Raw genomic sequence first — 17839 nt, 5'->3', positions numbered from 1 at the left:
GTCCCGCCTGCAATGCCAGGTCAACAGTGACTCGTCTGTCTCCTCGCTTGGAATTCCCTCGGATGCAGGCCAGACTTGAATGACGCTGATGCCAAGTTGCTGATCCCATAAGTTCTGCCCCGGCAACGTTGGCACTCGGGTCAAGGAAAAAAACGAGACACCAGAAGAGAAATCTACCTTAGTTTATCCTTCCCTAAGAGTAATTATAAGGTAGAATAAAATTAATAAAAGAATAAAGAAAAAAGATCCAAAATCGTAATTAACTGATGATATTCTTTTTATATATTTAAATAAATTTAGTCCTAAGTTTTAATAAGAGTTAGATCTTCTGCGCCGTTCTGGTGTCCTATTTATTTCCTGACCTCCGTGGTTGGACACCATCACACCGTATATGTTTCCGGACCCCGTGAATGCTAATCACCCTCTTGCCATGGAATTATGCAAGACATGTGCCCGGTGAGACCCGAGACGTCATGATACCCTACGTGCAGGATCTATCTGGTTTCAGCTTGCACCCGATTGCACCAACCACACGTATCGATAAACACCCCTACATGTATAAAACGATCCCTATACCTCCCAAGATCGATTATGCAGGAACGGCATAAAGACTGTCATAGAGGCCCGAGATAGTTAATTTACAGTCATCTATTAGTTTTGTTGCTAATGTCCGTGTCGAGTGATATTTTATATCTAGTAGTGATACCTTAAGTCGGAGTTAACTTATACCTCTGTAGCCCAGGACTGAGCATGGGAAATGATTGGCTTCAGCAGTTAAGGAACAGTCGACGATTAGCTTGTGAACAAGTTCAACCTCGACGAGGTTCTGCTGGTCATTGATGCGAGAACGCCCGTCATATTCGCAGAAGGAGTTCCTGCAATCGAGGAAGACAGGGAGGGACATGTTCTTGGGAGACTTTATATCTATGACAGCCCTGCCATTCGACGCATCCCGACGACCTACCTACCTAGTTTATAATCATCAGCCCATATCGCGCCAACCTGCATCGCCTGCAACAAACACTCAAAGACAAGTCTTCTGGTCTCACCGCCCTCGCCCATGTCACTGTCAATACAGCCGATTCTTTCCAAGGACGCGAGGGTCATCGTCGTCCTCGTGCTGTGTGTGACTAGCGAGACTGGTCCCCTGTTTATCGCAAATGGGAACCGTATCTGCGTCGGCATCACCAGACAGATCGGCGCTCTTTTCGTCATTGGCGACATTGACACCGCCCCTCCCGACACTGGCTCCAAGGAAAACAATCAGGTCCAGGAGGGAGATGACGGCGAAGCTGATCTCATCAAGTCCAAGGTATTCCAGCACTTTCTCCAATACTTCCGAGAGAACAATCATGTCGTGACCGTGGACGGAGTGTATACAGTCAAGAACCAATCATAGACTCATCCTAACCATAACCCTAACCAACCATAACCCGAATCATAACCCCATCCTAACCATAACCTGAATCCTAACCTATCCATTGGCTAATGGGGTGTCAAAGGAGGTCGTCTTGACAAAACACTCGGAGCTGGAGGCGAGGCTGCCCAAGTTACCTGGAACTGATATGGGTTCCGGTGGTGGTGGCGATGAGACGAAGCAGGATGGTTATGTTTAGTGGTGAGCGGATAGGAAGAAGGATTTGAAGGGCAGGATGGATTATGAGAATAATGTGATTGGGTAGGCAAGAATCTCTGGGATAAACACCTCGTCATCATCGTCGAAGGTGAGAATGTCCTCCTCCTCAGCAGCGGTCTTCTGAACCTGGAGCCGGGGGCGCGTCGCAATCTCCCTGATCTTGATACGAAACTGAACCCACTTGCTGGACTCGTACGCACCATCACAGTGGCTGAGCACCCATTTCCAGTCCAGCTTGCCACCTGGGGGGAGCTTCTTCTCAGTCTTGACAGCGTAGTCCCAGTCTTAACAGCGTAGTCCTAGTCAAGATGTCGCTTGACAGTTGTGAACATCTCTACCCACATGCCTCGGCAAGAGTTAGTCAAGTGTCTAATCCATGTCCAGAGAATCATCGAACTTAAGCTTGTTTTGTTGACTTCTCAACCAATACCCAGTTCTTGAGCCAGGTAAAAATCGTCTCGAACTCCTCGGCGCTGTACAGCGTGCCGAAGAACGCATGCAGCTCGACGACTCTCTTCCATTTGCCGTAGCCGATGCGTTGTGACTCCTTCTTCTCCAACCCAGCAAGGTGCCTGATACAACCTACCCGCGGCAGTCGATCAGGAATGTGTATACAGTCAAGACGACCCCGAGAATGACCCATACTACCTTGGTGACATGTGTTGATAGGCTTCAGCATACAAGGGTAGTATGGAGTACGCTTGACTTGAAGTATCGCAGTTCGAGACTTGATTGGTTGTCCTATCATGCCCAGGCTAGCTTCGCCTACACAAGGCCCAGCACCACTCAACACAGACACACAGCCATCAATGCTATCAGATTCAATCAGATAACTTCAAAGTAGACAACTCGGCTCTTCGAAGGATCTTAAGCGACCGAACTATAGAGTTGTTGGTACGCACTGAACCTCGAAAAGGTGGGGCAGTAGGCAACAGAGCAGGGTTAACATGGACTCTGTTTATCTACCAACTTGTGGCACCATTCTTAATCCTCAACGTGGCCCTTCTTCTCTCTTCAACTTCATTAATTGCACCTACACAATGACGGGCCGCGGGCGTGCAGGGAACCCCGTTCCCAAACTCCCTAGACCAGATGCCACCCTCGACATTCGCCCAGTCCCGAGAGAACGTCACTTTGATGTTCGGTCTGTCGGCCCAGGCGCTTCCCCTGACATCCACCAGACTGTCCAATCCATCGAAGAGTTGGAGGAAGACCTCGTCGTGCCCGACTATAGTGGTCAACGCTGCCATTCGGAGTCGCGGGATCAAGCTGTCCGCGAGTTTCTTGACCACGTAATCTCTGACGGTCAAACCGATTTCCGCAATGAAGATGAATTCACACCCGAAATGACCTGGGGGTTTTGCATCTTTGTCACAAGCTACTCGAAAGAGGCTCAGAAGAGCCTGGATTCAGCAGTGTCGATGATGGTCAAGGTCGTAGACCGCTACTTTCGCGAAAACACCAGTCCTGAATTTGCTGCATTTGGACAGGAGGCCTTTAAGAGATTCAAGTTGGATTTGTTTGAGAACAAGGAGCTACTCGAAGATGCCTCGGACGACCGTGTCAGAGAAGAGTTCAACGCGTATGTAAGGAGCTTACATCTCTGGGATGACGACTACGACCCAGATGCAAACCGTGCTCGATACTACCACGACAACCTCAACAGACCCCCTGGAAACAGTCGACTCAATTTTTGCATTGTTCTAGACGAAGCCAAGATCAACGAGCTGGCAGCCTTCAAATTCCCCATCAACCCCAAGGAGGACGATCGAGCACTTCGCAAGGTCAGTGTCAAGATCATCTGTCGTAATTGGAGTTACCCAGACGAGCCAAACTGTGAGACAGGCTACTTTGATGGGTCAAGTCGGAAGTTCTTCTCTGGTATCGACCAGCTGCCGCTCAACCGTCTCATAGAGGTGTATGAAAGATCGTCTCACTGGCATGTTGATGAGATGTTTCCTATGTTCAAGTTTCTAGATATATGAATGGATACATGGGAATTATTATTGACATTCAACTTCTTATCACGTATTCTCAGAAAATGTTTCTCTTGATACTCCTCGAGTTAACATCGCAAAATGTTTCAACCAGCACGCGGTCGTAAAAAAAACTTAAGACACCAGGACGGCTGCGCTCAGTTAACCTAACAAAGAGTATTCGCTTTATAGCCGAGTTGTGGTCTAAATATGATATAATAATAGGCAATAATGTCACAAATCTTTGAATATTCGATTTAGTTACTTTTAGTATTTTTCTTATATTTTATGTATTTTAGTATCTCATTTTCTTTCACGCATGTGTGCTAGGTATAAATCACGAAGCTGGTGCTACTAACACACTAGGCACAATGAGGATGAAATACCGACCCCTTGAAACACTTTACATATTCTAGACGACGTTTTAATCTCAAATGTCTGCAAAGTCCAATAATAGCGAGTGTTGGTTGTGAGTTGTTGGTTCTAACTCCTGCTCGAGCCACAATCCTCTTGGCATGTTTATACATGAAACACCAGCAAATACATAAGTATTTCACGTCGGTTCACCCCAGAGAGATCAAATCGTCAAGAACCAAGATGCATTACTTTCAAATACTCTTTGCCTCGCTGCTGGGTACGGCAACTGCCCAGCAGCTCCCCGAATACAAATACGACTACGACTTTCGTCCCTCTGAGGGCATCACGCCGACATGCAAAGCAGCCTTGAACAAGGTTCTCGACTGCGATACGCTACTTGCTCGATATGGACCTGAAAACATCACGCCGTCGGTCGAGCAAGCGACCAAGATCTGCACTGCCACATGTTACAGCTCCCTCGTCCAGTTCAAAAAGGACATACAAAAGGCGTGTCCGGTGGAGAGCAACATCGTCCACTGGCCTGATGGCAGCAACTTTACGGGCACGGACAACATCAACGAGTTTATTGACAGGTATAACAAGCTCTGCCTAGTCGACCCGTAAGATGAACCCCCTCCAAGTGCGCTTTTGAGACAAGACTAACCAAGGAGCAGAGAGACGGGAAGATTCTGCTATGACCTGCTTAGAGAATGGGTGGATTCGAGAGAGGCTGGGAAGTTCGGGTACCAGAGATGCTCCGACTGCGTCTTGGGCTTGTATCAGATACAAGAGGAGTCGAAAGCCGAATATGACGAGAACTTTGCGTCAGTAGTTGCTGATTACATCGACACTTGCGAGACGACGAGCGTTGATCCGCACATCCTGAAGGGCACACCAACTGCTACGGGCACTTCCTCCTCAACTGGCAATTCAGGGGCAGAAACGACTCCAGTTGCGACAGACACCTCGACTGAAGTGACTCCGAGTCCTTCCCCGGAGATCCCAGTCCTCACCCCAATGCCATCCGGTGCGTCGACCTTCGCCATCAACCTCATCTCGTTCATCGTGCCTGTCGTGGTGCTGACAAGCCAATGGAGGTGGTTTTGTCAAAACTAGAGAGGAGACATCTGCCAGTTCCTCCAAGACGCAATACATGGGAAACCCTATCCTTCCTCGTATGTCGAATGGCTGGGCGGGTTTTGCGAACAGGACCCAGAGCGTCACAACGCCGAGTCTAGCTCAGTCCACAGCCACCAGTTCAGGAGGCATGGCTACTCTCATGACTATACGGTGTAAGTGGCCTAACTCTCATTATTCTGGCAACCATGCTGACGTTTTCTCCCAGTCAAGGACAAGAACCAGCTGCAAAAGGTGCTATAGGGACCATAGAGCGAGCATGACGGCTATACCAACGTTTCAAGGTGCCATGAAGAAAGGGGATCCGGTGTAAGAGTAGTTCATTGTTTAAAGCTATTACAGTAGCAGTAATACATTTCCTACTCACACATAACTGTCAACAAAGCATCGCCTTAGTCTTATCTGAGCTAAAGGTTGAGACGAAGCATCATCCTGGATCAACTCCAGACACCTTGACTCTCACGAAACTCGATAAAGGATTCAATACCTATCAAATCCAAGATTGCTATGCAAGCTACTTATTTCACCCATCTATCTTGGATAACTAAACACCTTGAGAGGGCATGTCTATTGAAGGCAGATAAGCAGGTTCCTCGGACAATCAGTTACATGTGCTCTCAAGTATCCCCTGACAATGTCCCCAAATGATGCCCCTTAGGTTCTATAGAGCATAGCCAAGAGCCATTCCGCAATACACAGCACTTGACTCAAGGGCCAGTCGTTGCAACAAGCACTGATAAAGCACGATCGCTAATCTCGCAACTTGTAAACTTGTTCTGTCTATCAGGTATGCAATACAACCCAAGATGATGAATATCTGCCGACGAATCACGGGTCAGATGCCTACACACCAAGATGCAAGTTGAAACGATAAAGAGCGTTACGCAGTAAGTTGACGCTTGCAACGTCCTGCTACCGTCACATGGCCTTCAAATCATGTATCTCCCACTCTGGCAATCTACAAAGATGTCATGTCAGGAGAAGCAACAACCCCCTTTAAGCACCTGTCAAATCATGCACGAGGCGTCCATCACACACACCTGTTACTTGGACCTGAGCATCTACACTTGTCTACTGGCGCCACGACAGCTCTGCCACACGGCGCATCCAGTCGCCACGAACGGTTTGGGAAAGTGGCCGCAGTCCGGGTCGAGCTGAAAGACCTGCAGCGGCGGGCAATTGGATGGGTCGAAACCCTTGCTGACCGGTCTCAGGACTGCAACGCTGACTGACCTGATGATCCTGTTGGATCTTGGCCTTCCTCTCTTGTCAAGTTTCACCCCCGGGAAAGGGAAAATGCAACTCGGGAGGCCCTGCATCTCGATGGGCAGGCCGGAGGTCACGACAGGGGCGCCTGAACAGCAACAACAAACAGCATAACTTCATATCCCCATCCAAAGAGATCAATAGATGAAGGGAGGACCTACGGCCCCCGGCAGGCGCTCGACGGGCCACCCGCGGCCCGGAGCGTTGACCCGTCTTCGTCTCGCTTGCCCCGGCCTCGAGCAGCGAATTGCTTCTTTCCTCTTCGCGGCGCTGTGCCGTAGCACCATGAGCCATCCGATGCCAGGCCCCGTTGACGAGTTCACCAGGGGGGTCTGCCAGTTGATTGCACACTCTCCTAAGGGATGCCCGCGGTTCGCGTGGTACCGACGATGTGTGTAACGTCGCGCAGCGGCTCGTGAGAAGTCGACGACGCATGTTTTCAACGTACGAATCTGCCCAGCAAAGCCGGGCGAGGATATACATACGCATCTCGCTGTGCTGGCAGCCCTATCTAAAGGGACGGCTGCCAATCGTCAGGGGTTGAACGGCCAGGGTGAGCGAGATGACTGTATGCAGCCACCATGATTGCCCACCAACGTAGCGCAGCGCGTGCAGGACAAGAGCAAACCGGATCAGTGTCACTCTCATTCTTTGAGCTCTCAAGGATAGGGACAGCGGATGACCGAGATTGCAATCGCACGCGTGGTTCTTGGCTGCCGACGTCGTTTGGCGGTCCCAGCCTCTGATTTCACGTCCCCCGAGAACAGACCGTCGTGGGCAGATTTTTAAGATTTCGTATCCCTTGGCGGGAGTAATCGACGATGCAATCGCCGATAGACACGAGGGATTCTCCCTCGGGCGGGTCCTGTATTGATGGTGTCCCAAGGGCAAGGATGGGAGATTGCCTGTAGGTCTCTTCGCGCATACGTTTCAGCTCCCGCCTGTCAGTAGGAGAATTTCCAAATATGGAATACCAGATAACTGCCCGAACCATCACCCAAGAAAAGAAAAGACGGCGTCAAGATGCAATCCCTCGACTTGTCGATAGCGTGGCCCTCTCGTCCTCATCGATTGGGCCGGTCATTGCCCTCCGGGATCAAGGGCTGAAAACATCGAACCCCCGGCACCAACGCAGCAAAACCAAGAAGCAAGGTTCCTCGACGTCTGAGAGGCTGAACCGAAATCAAACAGGGCGCTCGGCGTTGTCAACGGGAGGGGAAATCGGACCCTATCGGAGAATTTGGCACCACCGAGAACTCTTCGGATATCCCATCTCCCGATGGATGATGCTTGATAAAAACTGCTCACGGTTTTCTTTTTCCTGTTGTTTATTTGTTGTGCCGGAGAAGAAGATCCATGTGGAACAGGATAGGATAAACCTGTTTACGGCCTCGTCTTGGCGGCCTAGATCCATGCATGCTTCGCTCGCATCGTGGCGCGGCTCGCAGCGGAGCGCAGCGTACGTACGTAGACGAGATGCATGTCAACGGGCGACGACAAAATATGGAGTCTTGTCAACAAATGCCCTAGCGGAAAGGCGTCATGGTGGTGTCAGCAGCCGTTCCAACAGCCCGCGTGCCAGACAGCAAGGCAGCCTTGCTTTGAGCATCTCGTTGACCCAAAACAGCAAGCCCATCGTTCTGTTTTGGAAGCTGAATTGACGAACCACGGGCGGCCAATTGAGGCTGGACTCTGCGTGCCTCGGTCCTTCGGCACCTCTGGAACAGGAGCTCTGGTTACATCGCACCGATTAGAGTTGTTGAATCGACATGGGGAGTCGTCCACTAGAACCGGCAGGATGAGGTCGACCTTATGCTCTGGTGATACGCAGGAGAGGAGCCCCGAGCGGGCTGACACGCGAAACATCCTCCCATCAGTGGGTAAGGTATCGGGAAGATGGGCGAGGTACAAGCAGGTACCTGGCCTGGCCTGGCCTGGTTCGGCTCGCAAGCTAGTCCAGTTGTCTCAAGTCTCAGTCGAGGCTGCGTTAGGTGCTGGTCAGTTCACCATGCTAATGAACTTGACCATCAAACATAGCAACTTGCTATTGCGCCATGCCATGTCAACATGGAGATGCCATCTAATGCCTCAACCGGCAACTCAACTCTCAACAGATGGCATCTTCCACATTGAGTTCACCTCCAAGGCCCAGGCGGTTCTCTCCCCTCACTCAGCATTCTTGATACTCAAGCCCTTGACTCTCTCTCTCTTTGCCTCTCCCGAACAAGAAAAACCCCACATGCTGCTGGCCCAGCAGCAAAAAACTTGCGGGGATGAACCAGGGCGACGAATCCGTATGACCGCCGCACGAGCCTGGCCCTAGACAGGGTCCCCGGTCAGGGAACCTTGCGAAACCCAGATCGCCAAAGGCTCATCAGCCATGTCCCCGATTGGGAGGCTCATCCGCGGCTTCTGGGAGCTGACAAGAGCCTTGTTGGTGATGGGACGCAGATGGGCTTGTGAATAATAACCAGGGCTTCCAGGGACCCTTGATCAGAAGGCTTGTGGGGAGCTGGTGAGACTTCTTTGTGAGATGCGCCCCTTCGGCCTCGCCTAGGCCCTTGGTGGCTGATGCTGGAGATTCCAGCTCCTGCTTAGGCCAGCAAGTTCCCGGCTTGGTGTCTCGAGAGGGAAAAAGCAAACATGGGCGAGCTGTATAGCAGGCCAACCACAGCTCACGATCCAATCTCACCATTGAGCACCGAGCAAGGCCATGCCCTGTTTGCCCAGCGCAATCGTCCGCCAGCCGCGACAGAGATAATGCCATTTTTTTCTCCTCTCTGACTGCGTAGCGCGCCCTCGGTCAGAGCTTCTGGAGAACAATGTTTCCGACAGCTGGAGCATGTCCCGGTAGCAGCCGAGAAGAGCTGGGGTTGGAAACTTGAGGCTGTTGATTGTTTGATGCATCATGGATCCATTGAATGACATGCTGCTCATCGCCTTGCCCGAATATCCCATGTTCGCCTGTAAATGCCATCAAAATAGACATGACGAGTGCGACCGACAGAAGCGTCCACATGCATGCAATAGCCACAGTAGATCTGTGGAGGACCTGTTCGCGTCAACAACCGACATGTCAATTCTGGCCGCTGATAGGCCGCTCGGCGATGGCCATCCTCACAGCCTCCCACCTCCAGCTGACAGTTCCTGGGGCCTCTAGGGCCTCCTGCCATCATCAAGCCAGTTTAGCCAAACGTTTTTGGCGGCTAGAGGGCCCAAAGGCCCAAAGAGGCCAGGGGTCGGACCTCGCAGAGGAACCATTGAATGCAGCTCGGCGTCATGGTGAATGCTTTTAGCTGTGGCCAAGCCTCCTTGGTGCGCTCTCACTGGACGGCCTCTTGGCTTGGAGATCCCAAGATCGTGGGTTCTCCGTCAGCGAATCCCACCCTGTTCTGCAACTGATAGATCGCCTCTTGCTCGTTCCGGTGCCGAAGCTATCCCACTCGGTGCTTGACTCCGTTATCTCCATGTTGTTTTTGTTGTTTGTTGTTTTCGTCCAGGATCATGTCGCGCGCCCGTGACTCCACCGCTTGTGGCAACATCATGACTGGCGATGAATGCCTGCGCATCTTCTTGGATGAGACGGATTTTGGTCACGGGATTGTCAAACATGACCAGTCGTGGAGAATATCCATCACCAACGCTCCTTTCGTCCCCGGTAACATCCTTGCTGCAAGTCACAAGCATTGACGTTTTGCCAAAGGGACCACTCGGTAACCCAGGGCCCTTGGGCTGACAGTCAGGGCATTGGAGTTTCTCAGACATGTGAGATGCGGGGAGGTTTCAAGTGCCATGGAACCGCAGCCGGCGCTCGTGTGAGTAAGAGCGCATTGGATTTCTCAACATGGCCGTGTCGCACACTTGTACGCCCGCATCATCGCAAACCGGCTGATCAGATGGCGGCATTGACCAATAGCGCCGCTTACTTGCATCCCCACGAACCTAGGACCGGCTAGGTGTGCGTCGTGTAACTGTTGTGTCTGAAGCTGTCCTAGTGGCTACCCTGAGGTGACTGACACACGGCTGAGCAACTTCTGTCTGAAGCAACTGTTGCGAAGAGCTCTCCTTTCTGAACGGGAAAATGAAGGCCGGTAATTCTGGTATTGATATTAGCAACTCGCTGACCAAGCATTGGGCATTCGCGGGCAAATCTCGCTTCCTCAGGTCGAGAAAAACATCCATGATAATCAGTTCTCATGTTGACTCAATTGGGAAGCCCACCGAGCGAGTTGAAGGCCAAGCAACAACCCTCAAGGAAGCAATCCATCCCCAACCACAGCAACGCATTGGTTGACGGCGACCATCAGGAAATAGCAAAGTGACAACGTCAGCATAAGGAAACGAGTATCAGGTTGATGGCTGTTGGGAGGCTCGGCCCTTGTCCGTGGTCCACCAGACCCTAGGGCTGAAACCAGTTGAATCAGCAACGACACAAGCCATCACAAGATGTTCAAGTGAAGCTTTTTTTTCGGCCTTTCGAGAAGAAATGCGATGTGTTTCTCAACGTTTGCCGAGGATAGTTTCACCGCCGCGAGAATCGAATTTTTTATCCCTCTCCGACCCCTCCTACAGTGGAGAGGGGCCGAGGGGTGGAATGCCGAGTTCCCTCGTGTCCGGGTCCGGAGGAGCCTGGATCTGGGGCCGTTTGTCAAAGGACCGAAGGCCAAGCCCGGCGCTTGCGGCACTCACCACGGAAACGAGTCGGGGGACGAGGGTGAAATGGTCATTTAAAGTAAAGGCTGTATCCCAAGTGAGGGGAAAGACAGAAATTTTCTCATCATTGTCCTGCCAATGCAGAAACTTCGAGGGCGGTGTCTTCTTCTCCGCATATGTATGCGACCTTGAGATGCAGTAGCAGGTAGACGATCGGGTGGGCTCAACTTTTTTCTCTGGGATTTTTTCCCATCGTCTTGCATGAGTCCATCGGAGGAATGGGTCCTCGTCGAGGCGTCATGGATCCAGTTAGTCTTGGTCCTGGTCATGGGCGTCGCCGTGGTGAAGAAGCGAGGGATGGAGCCGCAAGAGTCTGGGCCTCTGGGGCAGTTTTGCCGGGTTTCCCACCGCCGGCAGGAACACCCTGCCCTGCATTAGCATAACCAGAGGAGACACAAAACGGTATTCATCGAATACAGCGTGTATAAGAACAAGACATAATAAAGGCACAGGGAAAACTGGACCCTGAAGATGGCGCGCCGTGGCTTGTGGGGGATACCAGCCTCAAGAGATTGCGATTCAGCCTCATCTCGCTTTGAAGCAAGGAGTTGGTGTCGTCACTTCCGCGGGAAGCCCCACCCTGTGGAAGGCTTCTCGAACATGGCGCGCTTAGCGTGGACAAGATGGAGGCGCTAGGCACGTGCACCCGCGTCAGTTTTGTGCAAGTGCAAGTGGAGGAAGATGGAGTCGAGTCGAGTCAAACTTCTGGAACCTCAATTTGCAGCGTGGTTGGGGACGAGAGATCTTTTCAATTCTTCATCTTGGAGTGGATGCATCGTCGCGGGTCAGATGCAAGAAACAAACAAGAAATTCCACCCAGGAACCACTTGGATTAGTCACATCCGCTTGTCGCGGCCGACGCCCCGTCGGTCCTCGGAGGGGAGAGCAAGGGCGTCATTGTCCACGGTCTCGGATGGGTTCGATGGAGTGCGGAAGAGGAACAAGCCAGCCAACGACAGCCGCGCTTTTGATAATTCGAGGGGCAGCATCCTCCGTTGCCTCTTGTCTCAGGCGACGGGACTTGGGGGCGCCTTTTTAGCTGGAGCCCACCGTGGTCGGACCCAGCTTAATTAAGCTGATCCTTTCCTCTGCGTGGTCCCTGCGTACGTAAAGATGAAGTGGAAGAAACCGCAGCATCCGCCAGGGAGAAGAATTCTCTTGGTGACGGTGACAGCCTCGTTGCAGAGAAAATGGCGACGGAGGGGCCTGCAAGGGAATGGAGCGCCCGATGCGGATCGCACAAGACTCCAATTTGCTGGCCTGCCTCAACGGGGCGGTGGGCGTAGATGATAATTTTTTTTTACTTCTTTTCCATTGTCCCCTCACTTCACACTTTACCCTGTCGGTGGCTGCCATCTCACGCGTCTCGTAGCAACCCATGTACGTGGGACGTGTTGCGAGCTGCAAATCATCACGAAAACCCGCGCGTCTCTGGGGCGTCTATGTCGCTCAGAGGCAAGACACGCTCTTGGGCAACGGGGTTGGGGAGCGCCGCGCAGGGACGGGGTTGATTGAGGTTAAGGGTCTAGATAGAATTTGCAGGCAACGGCGTCAGCATCCGCAGCAAGGAGTGTCTCGGCATGGGCGTCATTCGTGCGATAGAGGCGGAGGCTGTGGACGACGCGGCAACACATTCGAGGCGAGGGGACGATGCATTGGATCCCAGCAAGGACAGCACAGGACAGGTTGACGCCAGAATTAAGCAACTCCTCCGACGCGGGAGGTGACACGCTCAACTCTGCAGCAGTCACAGCAAGGACAAGGCGGCTGAGATACGATACAAGGTGCTACGATGGCTAGACTTTGACACCGTATTCCACCCGTCGAAACGCTGTTCCTACATCGGGGCTGGGCTGGGCGGAGCGGAGCGTGTGAAATTCGTGACTCTCCGGACGGGCTTTAAAGTGCTTGCACATCCTGACGTATGTACCAGCCATCCAACAGGGGCACGCGATTGGAATCGACAACAGCCTGAGTGACAGCATGACCATGGCACTCGAGGTGGCTAGGTCTGCAAGTCTGATGCAGTGCAGGCCCTGCCGCTGCTTGGGCATTCCGCTGCGGCGTGACCCGTGTTGCCAGGGCACCATTGGGAGTTGACAACCACAGGCCAAAGAAAAAAATGGAAACCTACGGGGATCGGGAGGACGCTGTGCCTCACCGGTCCTCGTAAAGAGGACAGCCGACTCTTCGGGTATCGGAATGGAAAGATTGCGGCTCTTTTCGCAAACAGGAACTGCTGGTCTTACACAGCATGAACTCGGAGGGCACAGAGCATGAAAGGGTCCGAAACCTTTGAGTCTCATTTCTAGAGAGCAACGAAAGCAGCATCCGCAATCCTACCAATAGGCTCAATAGATCCCGGTCCGTCCATTGGCAACTCTGCTCTCAGCGAATGCGGGGGCTCACACTAGGCCCGGCTTAAGTGGTCACATCCTACAGGGCTCCGAGCACTAAACTTCAACGCCTGCCCCAGTGACGGCTCGGCGTCCCCCACAAGCCAGGTTGCCATACGTCACATTTGTCGGTGCTGGAGCTGGCTGGATGTGAGGGTGAGGGAGAATTGAAACTTGCATCCTGCTTGAGTCGAGTTGCCTTGGAAGTTTGAGGCCGGCGACTCGGAAGAAGAAAGGAAGCCTTGGTTGGCTCGGAGACGCTCACAAGAGGACCCGTCCCTTGTTCATAGAGATACAATCACAATCACTCAGCATTGACGCACTGCACGCACCTTGGACGACTCGGCAGCCAAGCCAGCCACTCAGCCGAGCCTTTGTTGCCTGGGCTGGGTTGCCTTGTGTCCAGGACCGCAACCAGGCCAGTGCGGCAACCGTAGCGCAACGACGGGCACTACGAGGAGCACTACCAAGGGCCACCAGTTGCGAATTATGATACGATTAGAGGTCTATAAGGTCTAGCCGGCGCCGCAGGAGGACATGAAGGACAGGCCAGGCCTGTGCTGACCGTTTAGAACCCGTGATTGCGGAATTGACAACTTCAACTCGATAACCGAGTGAGCGGGCAAGACTTTCAGCCCCGACTCTGCAGACAAAGGCCTTGATCACACCGGCCAGGAATACAAAAGAAGGTCTCTTCTGTTTTGGCACATGGCTGATCTACAGAAATCAGTGGCTGCTGCAGCTTCTCGGGAAACGTGGCTTGGGCCGCCATTTTCGGCCGCTTCTTGTTTTGTCCCATTGTTTAGAGGCCTCGAGTTAGGCCTCTGAGTGTCGCAGGCCAGAGACAAGGGACAACAACAACAACACCACAACAACACCTTGTTCAATACAAAAGAGACATTTTTTCCATGTAAGGAAAATTCGCCTCCGAGGGAGCGGGCCACGGCGACCGTCACCGACCTTTTGAATCCTGTAGGGTCCCTGTTCCTTGTGGTCGTTGAGGGGTTTCTCGGAGGAGCCACCTGTCGACATTCGTCCAGACCGTCTGTCCACCGTGGGGGAGTGACAGAGTTCAAGGCCCAGTATACAGAGCTTGCTAATGGCATGGTTGATCTCTGGGCGGACGACATGAGAGGGCTTTCAAGTTGGCTGAGACATGTTTGCTAGTTCAAGATTGGGTAGCTAAATTGGGCGAACCAGTCCAGAGCCGACTTTACAGATGCTTTTTCGTACCTATAAGGTTGATCAGGTTGAGAGCCACGACAAGGGCCGGATCACGGAAGTGCAAACCGCTCGGTCAGACACGTCATGATGGCCCATTGCTGAGCCTCGCCTCTTGATCATACTACAGCAGCATCATCATGTGCAGAGAAGAGGGCTGGCGAATGCAACGATATGGATATGGGGGATGTGAGGATCTGCAAATAGCTGGCACACACTCACACGGCTCACACACCACCACACACCACCATGGTTCACAGATCTGGTATCTCGACCCTCCGCGTCGGGACCGGCCAGGGGGATCCTGGACGTGGTTCCTGGGGCTACCCCTCACTGGCGTCGACCGGCGCATGTGAGAAGTGAGAGAAAAGGTGGTGACAGAAAAGATTTGACATGGAGCTTTTCTTTGTTCCAGTTTCGGAAGAGCTGTCAGTTCTCTCGTCGGTTCCCAAGAGACGCATCATTGTCTTGCGGTAAGTTCAAGAGCCTCATCTCAGTCTCCCTGCGTTTACTCAGCTCAATGTGTCCATCTCAACTCAGCCCAATCTCCCAGTCTGCGTCAGTTCAAGTGGATCTCTGGAAAATTGTCGATCCAGATGACGGTGTTTTTCATAGCTGGTCCCGGCCTTTTTTTTTTCTTTCGTCTACAGGGTTTCCCTAGGTGCCCGGCCGCTAAACTTAGCCTGCCTCCCCCATCTCATCTTTCCTCTCTCGTTCGCCCAGCCACCTGGGTCCGGGCCAGATGCGCTGACTGCAGAGTCTCATGAGGTGCGCGTCTGGGCCGTGCCATTGGCTGGTGGTCGCTGCGTCGCCATTTGACGCGAGAGAGGCGCGTCCCAGGGCCTTACGCGCGACCGACGGGTTAAAGGGGTGCAGGTTGGACGTGTATGTGTTACTTTTTTAACAAGCACCGGCGCCGGGCTTGAGGGGCCCATCTATCTAGTCAGGTCGTGTGCGTGCCTTGCCTAGGCAGGTTGTCGTGCTTTGTCGTGCCTTGGTTGTCGTGTGCTCTCGGTGGATTGGTTCCATTGTCATTGTCACGACAAAGACAGGTCTCTGATGATCCACGCCCAACTGCGTCTTGTGCCCTCGCACCAGTACCCGTACCGTACGCCAACGGCTATTCCGGACCTGCGACCTCCGCAACGGCGTCTCTCCGTGATGGATGTGACGGTTAACCAGGCAGGTGAAATCTCTCAGTAAGAGATAAAAAAACGGCGCCCAGGGTTCGGGTCTGCGACCGTGGCACGGAGCACCGGCGGCTGAGATTTTGTTTCACGGACGTTGAGTCGGTGTCAGACTCATGTGACAGGCTGAGAGGATCTGGCGGGATAGTTGCAACATTCCTATCCTTATGCCATGCACGGAGAATTAACCAGTTGAGAGGCAATTGACTCGGTGGCACTCTTTCAAGCTGATCGTCAACTGGGCAACTTCCGGAAGCTAAACTCTGATGGACCAACTGACTCTGGCATCTGCCGTACAATAGGAAACACGGCGTAACTCGTCACGACCTTCGGAACGGACGACACAAAGGCATTGTGCTTAGGTATCCGTATTGTGCTCGCCTATGCGTACCATCTGTGCAAGTGTATGGTGCGTGGGGATCCTCCGTTCGCGCCTGTGGGGGCCGTGGGCTTCCAATCCCTTGCAGCAGCAGAACGGAGCGGCTTGAACGCGGCGGCATGGGATGGAAATGAGCATCGGGCGATTTTTCCAACCACAGACCGGGCACGACGCTGTTGCGCAAGTACGGCTCAAACTTTCGGTGAGGCGGCCGCTGCAGAATATGCACTCTAGGAGCTGGATCCATGAGACGAGACGGTCAGAGTCTCTGTTGATGATTACATGAGACGTGATGCCTTCTCCTCCGTAATTAACCCGCGTACGGAGTGCGACGCTATAGCCTCTGCCGCTATGGACGTGTCTTTGAGTTGGACGGCTAGCTGATGGCGTCCATTGTCCGGTGGAAACACGCAGCCACGGCATGGACTTTCTCTCGAGGTGTAGGTTGATCGTCTCGCCAAGCAAGCAACCTCCTTTTACTAGCAGCGGATTATACCCGCGATACATGGATGAGGGGACATGAAGGAAACAAAGATCGTCCCGAGATGGGTCCACGGCTGTGCGAGGCCCAACAGAAGGGCAAATAACTCGTCTGCGACAGGAGCTATTTCAGCTATATTCAGCATCTTAAAAGGGGGCAGATTGCTCCAAGCGGCAGATGAGGCTTGACCTGAAGAAGCTGACAACTCATCAAGAAAAAATCTTTGCTTTGCATCGGAAGGAGCCCGTTTTAATAAATTGACTTTTGAGGTTATGCGAATAGTGACACTTTTGTGAACATGTGTTGATGAAGGCGGGGAACAGACCCAGCGAATGAGTGATGATATTTCCGTGACCGAGGGGTCTTGGCAACGGAGGAGGCTTCTGCAAAAGATGCTCCGAAAAAAGTCACAAAATTGTCCAGGATGCAAGCAGGGCAGAGAAGAGCTGACAACGTCTCACGACTGATGGAAGCGTGTAGCACGGCCGGTCCGCCCCCTGAGCCACCAACCGTCAGGCAACGCGCGAGCAAGGCGCGCATCGCATCGCGAAGGGAGTTGGAACGGTTTTATGTAGGGCTGCGCTACAGAACACGCGCTCGCGCGACAAATCGTCATGTAGATGCAAGTGTAAATGACAGCTGGTCCATGACGCTGCGCGACCACTGCACAATGGAAGCCAAGGGCATGCTGGCTGGTGAACCTCACCTCTGAGCCCAGGGCTTGCCTAGCGGCCTGTAGTCCAGTGGATATATTGAAGTGCAAGTCACCCAGCGGTGGGGGTGAATGACCCAACTGCTAATGTTAATGAGCAGACAGGACGTGAGGGAGAAACAAATCCTAGGCAAGGCACAAGAAGCGAGGTGCTCATCATGGATGACATGCATGATTAATTGGCCTTTGGGCTCCAGGACGATGCGAGAAGTCGCGGGCAACAAAACGTGATTGGCTCAGACGGGGATGCGGCATCCAAGATTTGAAGTGAGGGCAACGCGACCGACCAGTCCAGTCGCTGACATCGTTTTTGGAACCCAAGATTTTTGTGGCTCCTTTTGAGGGCCGTTTTCGAGCTTCGATAGACGGTCTCTGGGC

General features: G+C 52.7%; 4 protein-coding genes across 4 annotated transcripts; 3 read left to right on the top strand and 1 right to left on the bottom strand.

Annotated features, from left to right (window-relative positions):
- Positions 1-1060: 1060 nt before the first annotated feature.
- Positions 1061-1399, top strand: MRS44_001371 (uncharacterized protein; the record flags this gene model as incomplete). Its single annotated transcript, XM_065623669.1, has 1 exon — positions 1061-1399. One exon carries the CDS (start codon positions 1061-1063, stop codon positions 1397-1399), a length of 339 nt encoding a protein of 112 aa, XP_065480105.1.
- A 258-nt stretch (positions 1400-1657) lies between these two features.
- Positions 1658-2384, bottom strand: MRS44_001370 (uncharacterized protein; the record flags this gene model as incomplete). Its single annotated transcript, XM_065623668.1, has 3 exons — positions 1658-1900; positions 2067-2218; positions 2318-2384. 3 exons carry the CDS (start codon positions 2382-2384, stop codon positions 1658-1660), a joined length of 462 nt encoding a protein of 153 aa, XP_065480104.1.
- A 199-nt stretch (positions 2385-2583) lies between these two features.
- On the top strand, positions 2584-3621 carry MRS44_001369 (uncharacterized protein; the record flags this gene model as incomplete). The annotated part of the gene is made up of 1 exon (XM_046274924.2): positions 2584-3621. The coding sequence occupies one exon, from the start codon at positions 2584-2586 to the stop codon at positions 3619-3621; it is 1038 nt and encodes a 345-aa protein (XP_046138365.2).
- Positions 3622-4209: 588 nt separating this feature from the next.
- On the top strand, positions 4210-5349 carry MRS44_001368 (uncharacterized protein; the record flags this gene model as incomplete). Its single annotated transcript, XM_065623667.1, has 4 exons — positions 4210-4562; positions 4677-4996; positions 5058-5261; positions 5315-5349. The coding sequence occupies 4 exons, from the start codon at positions 4210-4212 to the stop codon at positions 5347-5349; spliced, it is 912 nt and encodes a 303-aa protein (XP_065480103.1).
- Positions 5350-17839: the final 12490 nt, after the last annotated feature.

This window comes from Fusarium solani (genome assembly GCF_023522795.1).
Source record: "Fusarium solani strain SB1 chromosome Unknown bctg00000000, whole genome shotgun sequence".
In the NCBI taxonomy this organism is placed as follows: Eukaryota; Fungi; Ascomycota; class Sordariomycetes; order Hypocreales; family Nectriaceae; genus Fusarium; species Fusarium solani.
Note: the sequence above shows the minus strand (reverse complement) of the source record. Positions and strands in the feature narration are given on the sequence as shown.